At 36.5% G+C, this 18,947-nt stretch overlaps 3 protein-coding genes across 6 annotated transcripts; 2 read left to right on the plus strand and 1 right to left on the minus strand.

The window, feature by feature from the left end:
* Positions 1-48: 48 nt before the first annotated feature.
* Positions 49-4,753, plus strand: LOC145964559 (FAST kinase domain-containing protein 5, mitochondrial). Of its 2 annotated transcripts, XR_014436507.1 has the most exons (9): positions 49-1,344; positions 1,421-1,582; positions 1,685-1,843; positions 1,989-2,217; positions 2,301-2,381; positions 2,455-2,751; positions 3,011-3,199; positions 3,676-3,760; positions 3,841-4,753. XR_014436507.1 is itself a non-coding variant. In XM_083087502.1 (7 exons), the coding sequence occupies exons 1-7, from the start codon at positions 311-313 to the stop codon at positions 3,113-3,115; spliced, it is 2,067 nt and encodes a 688-aa protein (XP_082943628.1). In that variant the 5' UTR covers positions 49-310; the 3' UTR covers positions 3,116-3,203. The 2 variants fall into 2 exon arrangements, 1 of the variants encoding a protein (XP_082943628.1); XM_083087502.1 differs by lacking the exons at positions 3,676-3,760; positions 3,841-4,753 and having other exon boundaries at positions 3,011-3,203.
* LOC145964560 (mitochondrial ornithine transporter 1) lies at positions 3,223-8,206 on the minus strand. 3 transcript variants are annotated; one of them, XM_083087504.1, is made up of 6 exons: positions 7,839-8,206; positions 6,560-6,612; positions 4,728-4,964; positions 4,430-4,593; positions 4,073-4,348; positions 3,223-3,973 (listed from the first exon to the last, which is right to left on the minus strand). In XM_083087504.1, exons 1-6 carry the CDS (start codon positions 7,898-7,900, stop codon positions 3,800-3,802), a joined length of 966 nt encoding a protein of 321 aa, XP_082943630.1. In that variant the 5' UTR covers positions 7,901-8,206; the 3' UTR covers positions 3,223-3,799. The 3 variants fall into 3 exon arrangements, with proteins under 3 accessions (XP_082943630.1, XP_082943629.1, XP_082943632.1); XM_083087503.1 differs by lacking the exons at positions 6,560-6,612; positions 7,839-8,206 and adding an exon at positions 6,225-6,549 and having other exon boundaries at positions 3,234-3,973; XM_083087506.1 differs by lacking the exons at positions 6,560-6,612; positions 7,839-8,206 and adding an exon at positions 6,225-6,551 and having other exon boundaries at positions 3,817-3,997.
* On the plus strand, positions 7,047-17,521 carry Hmt4-20 (Histone methyltransferase 4-20). Its single transcript, XM_083087501.1, has 9 exons — positions 7,047-8,679; positions 8,950-9,183; positions 9,288-9,453; positions 9,593-9,763; positions 9,901-10,029; positions 10,121-10,310; positions 10,392-10,800; positions 10,901-12,703; positions 12,861-17,521. The coding sequence occupies exons 2-9, from the start codon at positions 8,969-8,971 to the stop codon at positions 13,276-13,278; spliced, it is 3,501 nt and encodes a 1,166-aa protein (XP_082943627.1). The 5' UTR covers positions 7,047-8,679; positions 8,950-8,968; the 3' UTR covers positions 13,279-17,521.
* Positions 17,522-18,947: the final 1,426 nt, after the last annotated feature.

The following is an 18,947-nucleotide window of genomic DNA, read 5'->3' on the forward strand; positions in this document are numbered from 1 at the left end:
GAGGACAAAATGAAAACAAATACGCTCGTCTACATCACCAAGCTTTCGTGGTGCACGTTGCTCGAGATCGCTGTGTACCTTGGTGTACCCAAACCTCAAACCTTTGAATGAAAAGAGAAATACTGGTTTTATGTGTACAAAAGTGTTCAAAAAACCGAATAAGACAAGATCGGTTGACGGCACGTTAAACACCTCAATAAAAGAAAAAAAATAGTGAAAAGAGAAATTGGTTCTATAAAAGCTCTTTCGCGACGTTGACATGAGAGAGAATCCATCACGAATTATCTAATCGTTCGCCAACTAGCTTTTCATGATGAGTGTGTTGACGCAGAGGCTGAACCGTTTACGGTGTACGTATTCGGTGCTGTTGAGATTATATGACAAGGGTAACTACGTTCAGCAGCTGATCGACGCATCGGAGCGTGGAGTCAGTAATCATTTGACGTGCACGTCATACATATATCACGTGGCGCGCAAACCACATCAACGTCGAGAATTCGCGGTGCTCTCCGCCGATCAGCAGGTCGATCGTCAACGGACCCCCAATGATGGCAGCGAAAAAACTAAGCCTCAAAAAAAGACGGAAAATGAATATGCTCACAGTTTCTTTCTTAATTCGGTCAATTACTCGATGACTGTGATGAAGCCGATCAGAACGTACGCTCATGTCTCGAACGAAGTGGCTCTGGGACTTTTGAAGCAGAATTGGAGTCTGATGACGAGCGAAGAGATATTGTCAGCCATTAAGAAACTATCCTATAACATTTGTTGTAACAAAGAAGATTGTATCAGTCCGATCGAATACATAAATGCTTTCAATGCATTGGATATAGGGAAATTGAATGATAATGATCTTATGGCAATAATGCGGTACCTGGTACCATTTCAGATTTTTCTAAATCATGGTTTCTACAACAAATTTTGCGAACGTTTGAACAAAGAGTGCGCGAAACGCTTTCTGCAGCTAAACATCAATGAAATGCTGTTACTTTGCGATGTGATGTATCAGATAATGCGCAACAACAAATCTGAATATATATGGTACTGTATGAGAAAATTAGGTAATAAACCTCAAAAGCTCACTTCTAAACAACTGGTGCAGGTCTTATTTTTTCTGAATTTATGTCGGAAGACACCTATAAACATGTATGAGCTTGAATATCAATTGGAGCGATGCATAAACGAGTTGTCGATCAATGAGCTGGCGATAGCAGCGTTAGGTTTTTTCAAAACCGGCACGCGAATTAGAAATACCATTTTTCTAGAAGAAATCATGAAAAAAACCATTGCTGAATTAGATGTTATAGACAGCGTCAGTATTGGTGGAATCATAAAATTGATACGGTAAAATAATATTAAATATTTACTAACTTATAGACATTGGTTTTACTTATAATGTTTTACTATGTCTTATTTTCAGATATAGTATACAGCTCCAGACAATTCCTACGTTTCAGAAATTGCTGAAGCTTCTGACACAGCATATACCACGTTTTACACTGATGTCTCTGACACACATCGCGCACGCAGCAGCGAAAGTCGCGTTATATGATGAGGATCTCATAAATGAAATAATCAAAAGGTAAAATCTATTCTTGTATATTATCATAAATTGAAGATTCTGTGTATATTATCATAAATTAAAGAAGATGATAAGCAATACATATGATTCATATATTCTCAGGTTCAATAATGAAATAGAAACTGCAAGACTAAAGGATATCGAGAGATTAATTTTTTCACTCTCTACTTTTAATATTGATCCGAACAACAGTATCTATTCAAACGTGATAGAAGAACTCAGGGCTACCTGGGACTCGAATCGAGCTAGTGAGATATCAGAGTAAGCATTATAGCAGTGATATGATTTCTAAAAAAAAAAGAAAAATAGATTTTTGTATATATTGAAGTTAAATTTCCTCTTTATATCTTTCTCTTAGATAAAAAATTGTTTTTTCAAATATATTTATAATATTTTTTTACAACAGGCATCCACAAGTAGCTTCATGTATTCTAGGATATCTGGCTATATTAAATATATACCCCACAGATTTAATTGAACGTGTTATGGCGCCCAAATATCTTCATAAGATGTGTAACGGCAATTACACTTATCTCTCACGTGAATATTCTGTACTAGATTACAGTCTCCGGCTGGAAGTACCTGAATACAACGGACTATTTCTTAAGTCTTCTTTATGTAGCTTTCTAGACAAGGTATGCAAAGAAACCGATTCTACAATCACATTCTATTGTCGCATAAATTCGAGTAAATAACACATTAATGAATCTATTTATAGAAATATTTCAAGGAATATTCTTATGTGGCGGAATCGAGTCGGAGGAATCGGCTTTCTACGGATGTGCTTCAAACATGTCAGGTATTTATATTATCATATAATGGATAATCCCTTTTCTTTATATATTACTCTTACAGCTAATTTCATTTCATAGGAGTTGTTTAATACTACATCGGATATATCGGTTATCCGATTATTGCCGCACTACGCAACGCCGGATATCGTCTTCTGTTTAGATGAACAGAATCAGCTCGTACCATCGGAAAAATACCTATCACAGTTTCTCTCGAGTGAGATTATACGCGTGAATGAGAAAGCTTCGGAGAACGTCAGATGGATTGCTCTTGTCATGGCTCCTCATGGACTTTTAATAAGAAATAATAATTTACCCATCGGACTTTTAGCTGCAAAACTAAGACAGCTGCCCATAATTGGATATACGCCTATTATGGTAAGTTTTATAGAAGATGCAATGAATGTATCTATTTGATTAAAACAAATGCGAAAGTTTGAAGCACATATATATGAAACTTTATAATTTAACTTGGTTTCATGTTAAAATTTGATGTTGAAGTTTCATTAAATTTTTCCATAATTTTTGGTGGAAATTCCACTTATAATTTAAATGAGTCTCTGTAACTTTGTCATGTTTATGGATCAAAATTATGTTGATGAATTAAGACACTTAATAAAAAAATTTTCTCTTACAGATATCATACATTCTTTGGGAGAAATGTACATCACCACAGGAAAAGTGTGATTATATAAAAGAACTTGTATTTAGGAATAACGCATCAAAATTGTCCAACAAATAATATCGTGCAAGATTTCATTACTATATATTTAATTTAATTAATAAATTATATATTTTAATTTGTGAAGCTATTAAAAAAATACAGGTCAGTTTTTCATCTTTTTATTTATGTTTCTATATAATCATGTCAAAATAGTTGTATATATTTGAATAATCATTATTACAATCTTTTCTCAATTTGTCATTATGTATGCAATTAGAGAAAAGATAATTACATATTTAACTGTTTTATAAAATTTTGGAATATATATACGTCATTGGCTACGGTCGGGGAGACGCTTTGGATGTTTTGATTGACCAATCAGGTTAAAGAGATCTTTACTCCTTTTATCCTGAATGGTCAATCAAACGCTTCAAAGCATCCAGAGTTCCCGACCGCAACCATAGCATAAATATTTTAATTATAAAAAGGTATATAATTATATAACCTTTGTGTGAATATATTAGGAAGATATATATAATATAAAGAAAGAGTAAAAGTTGGAAATATAATTTTTATCAATAAGATGTTACAACTTCTTATTGTAAATATTATATTACATTATTTTCTAATATTTACAGATATATAGGCAAATATGAATTTTATGTAGCACATAATTTGATTGTTTTGGAACAAATATATTTTTTAATACATCAGATTCAAGAGGTATAGGAAATATGAAATATGAAAATACTGAAGCCGGTTTCAAAAATAATTGTACATAAGTTTCTTTGTGTATTCGACAGTGATAAACAATGTCGCAGTTGCTGGTATTGTCCTTATTAAAGTCGGTGTCAATCCGTTGTATAATGAACCGATGCCTTCTTGCCGCACGATATCTTTGAAGACTATCAAGGCGGGTGATTTCAAGTTTTGCACCTAATTAAAATAAAAGATAGGGATCTTTTTTGTACTAGATTCAGCATTATTATGGCATGCTACTGTTATATATGTGCTTTTTCAGCGATAAAGACAAACCTGTATTCTGCTCTTAACCACATCAGCGGGAAATATCGCTAGCCAGAGCATCGCGCCACCCACCGCGCCAGCTACCATTGTTTTCTGCCAGCCGATGTCGTCCCGCTTCTGACCCTTCGTCGTCAACAACTCCCTCGTGGCCTCATAACCGCCGAAAAAGAAGAAATAGCCCGGCATCTCTCGAGCTATCGTCGATGATAGACCTGTAAACAGGCCTCTTACACCTTGCTCTCTAAAAATCTGTCTTGTCAGATTCCACGGTCCTATATGAGGTCTCTAAGAAACGAATAACGATAATGTCATTCAAAATTACCATCCATAAATTCACAATTAAAAACTATCATCATTGGACACTACCGTGGATTTGTTTGCGGCTGTTTGCATCTGCTCGACTTCCTTCATTGCCTGCAACTTGCATTTTATCAACTCAGTCGGGCATAGCGTCAACGAGGAAAAAAACGCGGCAAAGAAGCCGGCACAAGCATTGCTGAAGGAACTCAACTCTTTTACGTTCTGTGCATCTGCAAAAGAGAATTAATTTGCTTAAAAACAGTGATTATATATATTTATATATAAAAGTGAGTGATATATAGCTTTGTTTGTCAAAAATTTTTTCGCTTTATGGAATAGTGAATCAATGTGGTTTATGATTTACCTAATAAATAAGCAATCGCCTTCTGACAGCCACCGTATGCTGCGAATAATACCGAATTTTCGGCAACGTTGGCAGCTATCGCCGGAATTGTTCCGGCATACAAACCCCTCGCGATACCGTCTGTCCTTAATGTACGCAGAAAGCAATCTGCCATACCCTTATATATGGCTGGAAATGTCTGCATTTTTACCTTTACCGTATCCAGCGGTTGGCCTACATAGACGAGCGCTACGCCGCCTGTAAATATTAAATAATATAATATTACCTAATTTACAAAAACGTATAGGATATCTCATGTGTGTGTCATGATATTAATAAAAAATAATTCTAAAATTAATTTCAACCAACAAGTATAAATACTTGATAAAAAGATGTCAAACATTAAAATCAGATCTAAAAATAAATTATAATATATTTTGCTATAAACTTGTAACTTTTGCTGTACATTTAATATACAATGCTATAACTCGTATATAAACGATATATAAACGGTAAATCGACAAAAACGTGTAATATATTTTTTCAACAAATTCTTGTAACATAAAAACATGACGCGTTAATTTTATTGATTATTAGATTAATGTTTATCAGTTGATTACACTTATGGAAGATAACTTTACAAGATTGAGGTAATCTCTCTCGCGAAATATTATCTTTTCTTATCACATATGCATCATATATACATGTATATACATGTATAAAATTTCAATTAAAAATTACTGCATTTAATATTACTTATATATATACATGTACACATATAATTTATGTATAAAAATTAATATCTGATATATAATTACTATTATTATACATATATAAAAAAATTATAACAATTTTATTATATTATTTTGTGTGTAAGATAGTACAATAAAATTTTGTTATAATTGTTTTATATTCAATATGATATATATATATATATATATATATATATATATATATATATATATATATATATATATAAAGTAATAAATACAATAAGATAATTGAAATTTTATACTTAAAATATAAATTGCAAGTAAATTGCAGATGTTTGCAATATAATAATAGTAATAATAATAAACATTTGCGATAATACAATAATACTACAATAATAATAATAATAAACAAATAATAATTTATGTTTTACATTTGTAAATATAATATTAAATATAATTATAGAAGTGTGTGTGTATGTGTGTGATTAAAATATGACAAACAATATTATTTACGAGAATAATCGCGCTTGCTATTTTCAAATATCTTTATTCTTCAGAATTTTTTATTTTTATGCTTTGCAATTCTATATAGATCGCTTTAATAAAAACCGTTCCGATTTTCTTTTTCGTGTAAAAAAATCTCGACGCATCTCATGAATTCGGACAATTTCCGCTGCATACTCGTATCGGCGCATGTGACTTACGCCTTTATTCGTATACCCTATACCCCATAACACATGGTTGCTCATGTAAGTGTGTAAACAGGATACCGCATATAAAAACGCGCGATTATACTGGACATTACCAAGCGAGCCGGCCAGGAAATCGATCATGCCATCTTTGATGTTTCCCATGGCGCGATTATTCTTCTGCGGCACGTGGGGTATTTCCACGTTGATCGCCCCGGCGACACTTTCCGTCGTCATCGTAACATTCGCTCTTACTTAAAAAAAAAAATAATAACAATTCTCTGACGCAATTACACGTGTATGTTCAAACAAGCGTGCGGTCAGTCAGTCCTCGCCGCGTGCACAACAGGCGATACTACAATCGTGCATTTCGTAAGACAGTCAGACAGTGTGTATCTGAAAAGGAGTCGCTATCACGCGTGGTCAGTTTGTGCATGTGTGTGTCGCTCACATCGTGTCGATGAGCAGGTTCGGCTCGAGAAGTCCTCGGGCCCTTCGTAATCCCTGAAAAAAGAGGAGTTTTATCTTCTCCATACATGTATATTGCTTTGTCTTATACTTGAGGAAAGAATTCATTCTTTAGATTAAGTTTGTATATACATTGTATATAATTATAATCCCGAAAGAAAATTGTTCATATAACATATTAAACTGCGACGAAAAAATTGTTAAGACATTTAAGCGCGTTACTGATGTAAATGAAATGTATATGATGAAAAATTATCATCATTACGTATGACGCGGATCGCGAAATCCGCTGATGATGCAGATCCCGATCGCAGTTGCTAAGTTACGGGAGGACGCCGGAGGATGATCCCCACGACGGGGTCGTCATGGAAACGCAGTGCCGCATCCTGGTCGCGCGTAAGTCACTAGGAGACGTCTTTCCCCGGCCGTTTCTAGACTCGACGGATTTCCGCAGCCGCGCAATTCCTCGTCCGATCGCCATAATCGTATCATCGTAATTATACACTCGGGGCACTGTCGACTGTCCGCAGGACAGTATCCGCATGCTAGGCACGACGAGACGTTGCGACGTCGCGAGAAATTATCAAGGCAGCCACCAGTCGCGGCGGCAGCGCCTGGCGAGTTTCCGGGCGAGGGACATATGCTCGGAACACGCGAATCACGTCAGGCACGACGTGCGCGACGACATTGTGCTGCGACATTCCAAAACATGAATTCGCCTCGCGGTGGCCGCGATTGATACTCTTCGTCAGCCGTTGTCGTTTCTCTCTTTCTCTCTTACTCCTTCGCGAGAGTAAGACGCCGCGACAAGGGGGTAGAAGCGAGGGCTCGGGAACGCGTCGCCGGGGACGCTGACCGTTGTCGTCGTCGCCGTCGTTCGTTGTCGTCGAATCGCGAGAGGGCACGTACGAGAGAGAAAGAGAAGAAGCGTCGCACGAGAGAACGCACATTGCGTACGCACGCAGGCCTGTAAAAGCGAGGAGGAAAGTGTACATGTACGCTGCGGGTCGCGTCGCGTCGCGTCGCGTCGCACCCGTGCCCCGTCGAGCCACCGGAGATTATCCTCCCGTACGGATAATATATCCTGCCATGGTAGCCGCCGCGAGCGCGTCTCGGCAGCGACGCGAGAGGCACGTCGCTGCGCCGCTCTAGCTCTTTAAGGGCCCGACCGACTGCAAGATGCGAGAGGTGTGTTCTCGGGAGAGCATCCTCGCGGTAAGTAACTCGCGGCGGCGACATCAACGTCGACGTCGAATCGGTACCTCCTGTTTCGCCCTCTCTTCGACTCGCTCACGCAGCCCGACTCTTCTTCGTCCCCCGCCATTAAACCCAGTCGCTTACGACGACATTCCCGAAAGCCCCGAGGATTACGGAGGCGTGACACCCGGGTCGTCTTCTGGACCGCGGGCGAGAGAGGACCGTTACGTCGACGCGCATCTATAGATCGTGTTCCGGTCGATACGGAGGCGCCCGACGTGGTTCGTCCCGTCCGTGGCGCTGACTTCCGAGAGGGAGGCTGGCTCCCGCGGATGGCACCGACGCTCCGCCGATCGCGAAGCGACGCCGCCGCGTCCCACGGGATCCCGTTCCGGGAGATGGTCGCGGGCGAATCCCCGATGGCAAATCTGGGTGCCTAGATCACGCACGACGCGCGATCGCGACCTCTCTCTCTTTCTTTCTCTCTCTCTCCCTCCCTTTTCTTGACAAGTGGCTCGTTTCTGGGCTTGGTTTGTTCTCGGGTTCGGCGTCGCGAGGATATCTCTCCTCCTGGTGGTGACATTATCGAGGGAAGCCATGTGAATGCGAAGATAGTGTCACGGGGATAGAATTGAACACACGTGTGCTAGGATTTAGTGAGATAGCTTGCCATGTTTGGCATTCCAATAACAGCTGAGAAGGTTACATTAACGGAATAAGTGCGATGTTACAGAGCAATGTGGAATAATATTTCACCGTGAAACGTCGTTAGATTTCACTTTATTATTTTCTTTGTCGGCCGGGTAGAATAATCGATTAAAACTTGGACCATGTGTTCAGTATAGTGTAGTATTCGGATTATACGTTTTGTTGCATTCACAAGGGTCTACAACAGGCTTGATTCAGGTTTGAATATAATGACATTTTTTTCAATACAATTGTTCCATTTAATTGATCGGGCAAGTTATATGCGGAACAATAGTAATGTATTATACATCGCCAAGCCTATTCAATAGGGTTGATTGTTTTGCAATTGTATAACAGAAATACTTTAACCTTTGATATGCATGAACTTAAGAATGCATCGACTCAAATTCACTTTAAAAAATCAGTTTATTTATAACTAATTATAAAAAAAAAGAATGACTTTTCTCACACAATTATTTCGTATTCCAGTGAAAGTCAGTGTCGCAGAATGGTGGTGGATTGCCTGTCGATTCAGGCCTCAGCAACTGCAGTAAGGAAGCAGGAGCGAAGGTTAGGTGGCACGGTTGGTGCAAAGATGCAACCAAACAGTGGCGGTGGAGGATGTGGAATGACACCAAAAGAGCTCTCTGATAATGATGATTTGGCCACGTCTCTTGTGTTAGATCCCTACTTAGGATTTACTACCCATAAAATGAATATCAGGTATTATTGGAATCATATTCCTTTTTGCTTTTTCCAATTGATATATACATTCACATGTTCTAGCCTAACGATTCATTTACTAAAATGTTATCTTTTCACAATAGATATAGACCATTAAAGGCAAATAAAGATGAACTCCGTAAAATTATCTGCGAATTTATCCAAAGTCAAAATTATGAGAAAACATATAAAAAATTAATGGGTGGAGACTGGGGTGCACGACTTCCCCATACAAAATCTAAGCAACAGCAAATCAATTTGGAAAACCACGTAAGTTAAATATGATAATAATGCTGTTACAATTTTAAACTCAGTTATAAGGAATTTATATTGTTGTTTCATATATAAAAATAATATATAAATTAAATTAATATATAAATTGTATAATAATAGTTATTTTCTTTTATAGATCAAGAGATATTTACGAGTTTTTGACAAGGATTCCGGATTTGCGATAGAACCCTGCTACAGATATAGCCTAGAAGGACAAAAGGGTGCCAAGATATGTGCCACCCGAAAATGGATGAAACATGAAAAAATTTCCTGCCTCGTTGGTTGCATAGCGGAGCTTAGTGAAAAGGTTTGAATAGTACATAAAATGGAATAATATATAAAAAGATTTGAATAATATAGAAAAGATTTGATCAAATAATTTCTTTTTCTTTAATCTTTATTTAAATTTCCCTTTATTTTTATTTAACATTGTACACTTTTTAGGAGGAAGCTGCATTATTGCATCCTGGAAAAAATGACTTCTCTGTGATGTTTAGTTGTCGAAAGAACTGTGCCCAATTATGGTTGGGCCCTGCTGCTTATATAAATCATGACTGTAGGGCAAATTGCAAGGTTGGTAACTGAAATATCTTATAAAATTTGAAATGATTGAGAGAGGAATTATTATGCGAAAATATATTAATTTCACAACAATATTGTACAGTTTGTACCGACGGGAAGGGACACAGCGTGCGTCAAGGTGTTGCGCGATATTGAGGTGGGCGAAGAGATCACGTGTTTCTATGGAGAGGATTTTTTCGGTGATGGTAATTGTTACTGTGAATGTGAGACTTGTGAGAGGCGAGGAAAAGGCGCTTTCGCGAATCAGAAGCCAGGCGAGGAATTGTCATCTGGTAAAATTTAATATGATACTTATCAAAAGAATGCGTTATTATTGTCAGCTTTTTATTTAGATCGATTATTATAATATATAGGCTATCGTCTGAGAGAAACGGATAATCGAATCAATCGGACCAAACATCGACAGCAACCATTGAACAGGAACAAACAGCAAGCTGATACCGCTCTTACCGAGCGAAATGCAGTTTTAGTTGGAAATGCAGCGATCGCGCCACAGTCTCTGAGTATGAAGGAATTGCGACGTAAAGGACTCACCAAGTACGATGCCGAGTTGCTGATTGCGCAGGGCTGTCATTTCTCTGATATCAATCAGCAACAACCGGCTATCAACAACGGCGAGAACGTGCTGCAGACTCGACCGCATCCTTCCGCGGTCACGACTTCTGTCACGAGGAGTCTCCGTAACAAACAACTGTACAAATTCGATGGTAGTACTGATGACGGGAGTACTCTCAAGAATACTCAGTCACTCAGAACGTCTAGGTAATCTTTTACTGCTTTGATACGATTAAATGTTTGTTATATATTTAATATATAATTACAATATATAATTAATATAATGTATATAATTTTATTTTCATAGGCTTCACAAGAGGACGGAATCAAAGAAAGGAAAGATTAGTATGAAATCTGTATCGGTCTGTCTCGGCAATTCTGTTGCGAAAGATGCTGAAGTGCCGAGTATCAGTCATCGAAAAGAAGATTCAGATAGAGTACCCGAAGAGACTCTGTATTCGCGATTAGAAAAGCATCTCGTCACAGAGCTAGATCGCGATTTTTATGTAGAAGATTCACGACAGCGTGTCGAAACAGAGGAATCCTCGACCGAAGGCGCCTGTCCATTACGACTGACAAAAGTGGAGGATGAGTCCAATGTTGGCGACGACTTGATAGACGAGCGAGGAATACCGAATCTTACCGCGGAAGTCGAACCTGATACAGTAAATAATATTAATTCTTCCAGTTACAAAAAGGGACATTATAGTACAAACGCCTGTGATTCAATCCGATTAAATTCCATGTCTCAGACCGATATGCAACAGCGTTTACATACCGCAGAATCGATTCCCGACGATACGAATTGTCGCTCGAGAGACTACCGTCGTTCTTCGTCGCCTGTGCGGGATAAGGAAGGCGAAAATAATCCTTGCAACACTGAGAATTGCCTCAATAAACTTTCCAAATCTCGCAGCAAACGATTCTCCTCGATAGACGAGAGTGATCGCAAGGCGCTGAACGAAGACTCGTCTTGCGAGAACGAGGATTCACCACCGTCAATGGAAGAAAAGAAAGCTCTGCGACAGCCCGATTTCCGGGATAATGATGTCTTGTACGAATCAAGTTCTCGATCGGATGACGAATGTTGCGATATAAACTCGGCGAAGGTAATCGTGGTGCAAAAATATGCTATGGAGAAAGATATGGAGAGTGAAGACTGTGAAAGTCCGATTGCTGTTGATGCGACGACAGATCGGAATCGCACAGACAGTGTCGAATTTTGTGGACTGAATTCTGAAGAAGTTATAGAAATGAAAAGTAGTATTAGAAACGTTTTAAAGTGTTATAGTAGTACGGTTCCGAGCCAGGAAGAAGAGGAAGAGGAGGAAGAAGAAGAAGAGGAAGAGGAAGAAGAGAACGTCATGATGAAAAGTGATGCGTATATCGCAAATGTTGAGACTGACATCAGATCCGAAGTAACGACATTACATACAATTGAGGTAGACTCTAGAGTGCATATTAGAGAAGAAAATAATGTGGCGGACTTTAATAATGTACAGACTGGCACGGATTATGACAACGATCTAACGAGCCATAGGAATTTGCAGGACAATCATGATCCCTCGTCGATAAAGAGATCGATGTTCAGGCGAAAAGATTACGCGTTGGAAGTCGCGTCCTCGAAATCATCTCGCAAGTCGCAGAAGAAACTCTCGAGCACCAAGTCCAAATTTGGAGCATGGACGGAAGACGCTCACGATGTAGATGCGAAGAATCACAGTAAAACGGGAAAGAGTAAAAACAAATCGACCAAGAGCCAGAGGAGGGATCGACAAAGATCGGCAACTACCGAGATAGGGGAAGCGGATGATGATTCGGGCATCCAAGGTGATATTTACGAATTTAGCGAGAAGGAAAGTAATTTGGAAGACATTGGATTACTTTCTATAATAAGACGCGGCAAACACGAATCTCGCCATGCGTCCTCCTCCACGTCGCCTGTGTCGGAGATGCAGTGTAACGATGAGTATAGTAAAGCCGAACCGCCGGTGTTGGTCCCGGAGGAACCATGGCCTCCGATCGATTCGACGGCCCGGAGCGAGCACGGTGCAGATTCCAATAACGGTGGTCAATCGGAAGAAAACTGTGATGAAGAGAGCTTAGAGAGGTAAATTACACTGATACAAATTGATTACATTGATGTATTTTTTTTCATCGTATAAAAATTTTAGTTCTATCTATTCTATTTGAATCAATTTCCATACTACGTATATGCTTTGAACATATATGAAATCGATAAAAAACTTAGAAAAATATTCTTTTAGATTAACAGCCTACGAAAACAATGGTAGTACGCGAAAATCAAGCTCGATCCCATCCTCCGAGTGTCAATGGCAAACGAGCAATTCGAGCGATTGTCGAGTTTGGCCCGTCACACCGGAGAAGCCCAGCCGTGGTCTCAAGCTGACACTGCGCATGAAGCGATCGTGTCCTCTTCTGGAGGATAATATCGAGTCCGGCACCAGTGGCATGAGCGAAGATAGCTACGAGCCTGAATACGAGGTATTGCGCGTCGAGGGATTGGAGAGGCGTAAACGCCGGAAAAAGCACAAGAGCAGGGACCGTGAAAGACGACACAAAAAATCACGCGAGTTGAACCTCGATCCGCCACCGCCGCCAATGAAGAGATTACGTTTGATCCTCGGCAACGAGACACGCACTATCGATCTAACGCACTCTTAACAGCTATAATTCCTCCTTCCCCCGTTCCTTCGAACCCCCTCCTTTTCCTCCCGCCTCCCTCCGTCACGACGCGCGTGTAATATCAATTTCGCACATTAACGACAAACTATCTTTTAAAATATAATTAAAAAAGGGAGATCACACACACAGACACATACACACATACCACTTTAGAAAATTTTAGGCCTTCTCGTTCTACGACACGCGACAGCGAGTTCATATCGAATTTGAAGGTACTTTTCTCACGATTAAACTTGGTTTAGAAATAGAATAGCATTACTGCATTTTCTTCCTATCTCTCATTCTCTCTCTTTATCTCTCTCTTATAGTCCTTGTTATTTAAATCTTCTAGCAATGTATGTCTTATTCTGGTAACAACGAATCTCTGAAGGCCTATCGAGATGTCGTAAACGGGAAAACTCGTAGGTGGGAGAATTTTTAGATCGCACACGTACATGTTTTTTCCTAGAATTAAATGCATACGAATCAAGGAAGAAAAAGTATGTGAATACTTACCCAAGCGTCGTACAGTGTCATAAAGATTAATGAAGCGTTCTATAATAAATTAAACGGATAATTCTATTTAATAATTCGATTGGCTTATTACTCTTTTCAAAATTTCTTACCTTTGAACAATGTCGAATCAATATAATCTCCGGGAAAAGAATCCCTTTCTTTTCACATTCTTTTCTAGCTGCTTAAAACAAACTACTATATATGAAATAAATTATATCAAGATCTCATATTTTGCGAGATAAACATAATCAGATTAAATCTTACAAACTATATATCATTGAAATCGTTTCGGAAAGTAGTCCACCGTTATTATATTCTTGCTACTTTCCACCTACATATGTGGTACACTCCGGAACGGAGAGAAAGAACGAAGGAGGAGGATTCCTATACTTATACTATGTATAATAATAATTATCTAACTGATTAAAAAATTTAGCTAAATATTAGTTAGTTACTATTATTGTAATCGCTATTCTCGAATGAAGGGTTAAATATCATGAAAAACCTTGTAAATATTGCTTATACATATAATGATACATACATATATATATAAGTTTATTACCGTATTCTCTGTTATTTCGGTGTATATTACAATGTCTTTCGATGCGAGTCGATACATCACAGGCAGACGTCGCATTGCATATACCATTGTATACGGAATACACCGTTAACACACGATGCTGTAGTAGTAACGAAGTATTATAAGAGAGAGGATTTTACTCGGCAACGCGTTTTCGTTATATTACACGCCGTTAAAATCCGAATGTCCATATATATACTGCAGACGAGGCCCCTTCGGGGACAAAAAATGTTTGCCTTTGTGCATAAGATCACCATCTGTTCCACGTCGCTTTTGTTCGCAGGTGAAAAATGATACGCGAAGAGGGGCAGAAGCAAAACTTAGAAGCGGTACTCAAAAATTTTTTCGATTTTTAGATTGGAAAGAGTGCAATTTTTATTTTCTGCATATCAAATCAAAGGATTATTGGATATTTTTAAATCGATATCAAGAAAAACATGCGGAATTTAATTAGTTTTGCTTCTAATCGAAAAGGAAGTAATATCATTATTTCAAAAATTTCAATAAAAAAGATCAATATTTAGTAAATAGTGATTAAAATCGATCTCCGACGTATATTTAATAAAATTATCATATAATGGTATTACTTTATTTCCGATCGTGATACATATTTAATTTCTTATATTGTCAGAGAGCATCTATGATAGAAGAATGCCGAAATATTCAAAAAATTAGATATAATATCGTATAAGTTTCGAAGAAGTTTCGTTTTCCGACTAAAAGTCGTTATTTTGGTCGCGACGTTTATTCATTGTACACGCTGAGATTTAGTTAAAATTCTGACATTAATTGACGAATGGGCCGTTACTCATGTCCACTGCTAATTGTTTTTTTTTAATACTGCAAGTAATGAATAACAGAAAAGAATTACTCGCTATATATATATATATATATATATATATATATATATATATATATATATATATATATATATACATACATATATATTTGGCGAGCTATGCGCAGAATCGCGACGAACATTTTGTATCGCATATGTACGTAGCAATAAAATACGTACTGCGCTAATTTAAGTACAGTAAGATAGTATAGTTCATAAACATTGTCTATGTTATAATTCATTGACTTTCTTTTTTTTGTTTCGTGGAAGCATTCAAAGTGCAATATTAAGGGAGGGGGAAAAGACACGTAAGCTTGGAGAAAAAGATTTGTATAGTGATTATTTATTGTAAGCTCTCTTAACGATAATACACATTAGTCGTATAAATATAACGAAATCGCGCGAGAATGTTGGAATAATTAATTTAAATTAAATTTTTTTTTAATTTTTATTTGTTAATATGCTTAAGTTAATTCTGAATGAACAATCGTTCATGCTGAATTGAACTTGAAATGCAAAAAAAGAGAGTTGTACATTTGTGATTACCGTATATGCAGAGTCCTATTTTAAATCTGTCCTAGAAAAATATTTGAAAAACTAATTAACATTGGAAAAGTTTAGGACGACAGTCATTTCGAAGGGAACATTTTTTGGCAATTTTGTTTCCAATTAAAAATGTTTTCGAAATATGAAAGCTACTTTATTTTTTTTTAAGTGGAATAATATGATTTTTCTTTTATATATATGATTATTCTGCATATAAAAATTATTAATATAGAATTATTGAAACGTTTCTATAATTTTACTCGAAATTCCTCCAACATTATTTACTTTTCCAGATATTTCGCTGTGACATTTAAAATGAGGACACTGTATATATTATTCATGTATAAATATATTAGAAAGAAGATGTAAAAATTTTATTTCATTTTTTCATATGTCTCAGATATATCTCAAAAAAAAAATAAAATAAAATATAGATATATGTATAAGTTCACTAAATCGTGAGTTTCTTAAAATTGACATTTTAAAAACATTAAAATCGATTGTACCGATAACTGATTAATAATTTTCTATTAAAAATTGCTCATCTCTCTCTCTAAATTTAACGGTAATATGTGAAAAAAATATATAAATTTAGTATATTAAATTTAACAATATATAATAATCAACAACTGATAACAATATTAATTATTAATGAAATATTGGTCAATCGATTAATTAGTAATTAGCAAATGATCGATCATAATTATAGTAATCAAACCGGTTTATCCGACGTGATTAGAAAGAAACATAATGTACGTATCTTAATCCTTTGATTCTTGATTAAAACTCCTAAAAAATTGAATTATATTTGTACCATACATATGGGTTTTTAACGTTAAAATTTAACGACTTTCGATTAATGCATGCTGTTTTTAATATTTATACTTACTTGAGAATGAAAGGGTTAGAGATACGAGTATCATTTATACAAATATATGTAATTATAATTATTTATATATAATAAGTACAATATCCGACCCGACATGACACGAGGAGCATTGCTGCTCGCCGGCGCAGCTTTACCGTATAATCGCATTAACGTTAATGATCCTTTGTCAACGTGACCGTAGCGGCCCATTTCGAGATGTTCGCTATGAAGTGTGAAGGAAGAAAGATCATTCGATATTCTTCCCCCTTTTATTTTGCGATGCGTATGCCAACGATTGTTTAAGAAGTCGATTAAGATTCGCGAAGCACTTTTTAGATAGGGAAGAGAAAGAAGCGACGAGAGATAAGAAAGGAGAGAATGATGTCTCGGATATAATAAGAAGAAAATTATGTTCGAAGCACACAGGAGGAGGAGGAGACGCTCGTTTACTTTCTTTTTAATCTGTCGTACGATACTTTTTCCCTCTTTGTTATCGGCAGAATTTTTGTCTCACTGCCATTAGGAGAACGATGTTACACATTTCGATTAAGCGTTCGTGAGAGTGTAAAGAGAGAATCGTCGTAATCGCACCCACCCATCCCTGCGCGAGATGCTGTAAACGATCATTGTTATAGGTGAATTTCGTCAAGTTCAACGTCGCGCGACGAAGGGGACGATCTTTTTTTGCATGTCTGTCCTCTCGCCGGAACCGCCAAAGCATAGCAGGAAAAAAGAAAGAAGATGAATTGTCTGTAGAAGAGAGAACCTCGCGCGCGACGTACATTGTAATTATATATTACTTTCTTTGTTGAGCGAAAAATACATAGAAATGTACATTGTCATTATTATTTTCTACGAATTAAGGAATCATAATAAATGAATCGCATAAACGTAATACGCCATACTGATATAGCTCCTTTGGCTCCAAGGATAATGCGAGAAAAAAGCCCTAGCTTTTTTTATATTAGCTTTCTGATCGATTGAAAATCACGGGTAATTCTTTTACGTAGATTGAAGAATGGAAACGAAAGAATAAAGTTAAAGAAATTGAAATTAATCTTAAGAAAATTATTTTCGCTCGGTTGAATATTCAATTTATAACATCGGAGCGAGAAAGAAAGGAAAGAGATTTTAATATTTTTAATTAAGTATGTCGAGTATATACGATATTAGAGAGGAAACTTTACATATCTTTTTTTTCCTTAACTGTAAAAATATTTTTTAATTTTGACGCGGAAAATAGATGAATGATAGAAATAATAAAAATGGAGAGAGATGAAAAAAAGAATTCAGCGAAGCCAATTTTTAATCTCTAAGATTGGAATATTGCAACTTTGCAAGTGATCGAACTACTAATAGCTACTGACAGCTATTCATTCACGTGTTCGTTGAGTGTTTTTTTTTTATTTTTGCGAGTCGCATATCTCTTGATTTTATTTCGCTCATCTGCGATCGGTTCAAGTCGACGGTTTCCCCGGCATACATATAAATATATAGTCGAACACAGTAGATTATATAAATAAAACAGTCCCTCGTGCTGGTAAAACTTGAGCTTTATCTTTTCTTCGACAGAATAGTTTTAAGAATAGAATAAGGTTCTCGACGGGTATAAACGTTAATTGTAGAAGAGACTCATTCTTTCGTGCGTGCAACAAAAACTTACATTATCGTTGTCAAAATGCATTTTCGAGAGCAGTTTCTGTGAAAAATAAAAATAGTTCTTTGAGATAAATATGCTTGTGCAATTAATTTCAGTGACGATTTGTTACATTTTACTGTTAACTGTTGCTATGAAAATATGTAAAACTTGCTATGAAAATCTTCAGAGAACGTTGCAAAATTTATGCTCACACAGATTTTCGTTTTTTAATATCAAGAGCTTTGATCTTTTTTCTTAATAATTCTTTTTCATAATCTTGAATCTAATGGGATATTTTCAGCGCGGATCTAGATTTATTGAATATATATTTTAATAGATTCTAAATATTTCATATGTTTTGTATTAAAATAAAATTATTTTCATATGCCTTCATCATCTATAATGTGAAAATAAATTTAACTTATAAAAGGAAAATAAATTGGGATATTTTCAGCGCGGATTCTAGATTTATTGAAGGTATATTTTAATAGATTCTAAATATTTCATATACGTTTTGTATTAAAATAATATTATTTTCATATGCTTTCATCATCTATAATGTGAAAATAAATTTAAGACTTATAAAAGGGAGATAAATTAGGATATTTTCAGCGCGGATTCTAGGTTTATTAAAGATATATTTTAATAGATTTTAAATATTTCATATATGTTTTGTATTAAA

This window comes from Camponotus vicinus, unplaced genomic scaffold (assembly GCF_025532165.1).
Source record: "Camponotus vicinus isolate PSW18456_S1 unplaced genomic scaffold, iyCamVici1.0 SCAF_13, whole genome shotgun sequence".
Classification (NCBI taxonomy): domain Eukaryota; kingdom Metazoa; phylum Arthropoda; class Insecta; order Hymenoptera; family Formicidae; genus Camponotus; species Camponotus vicinus.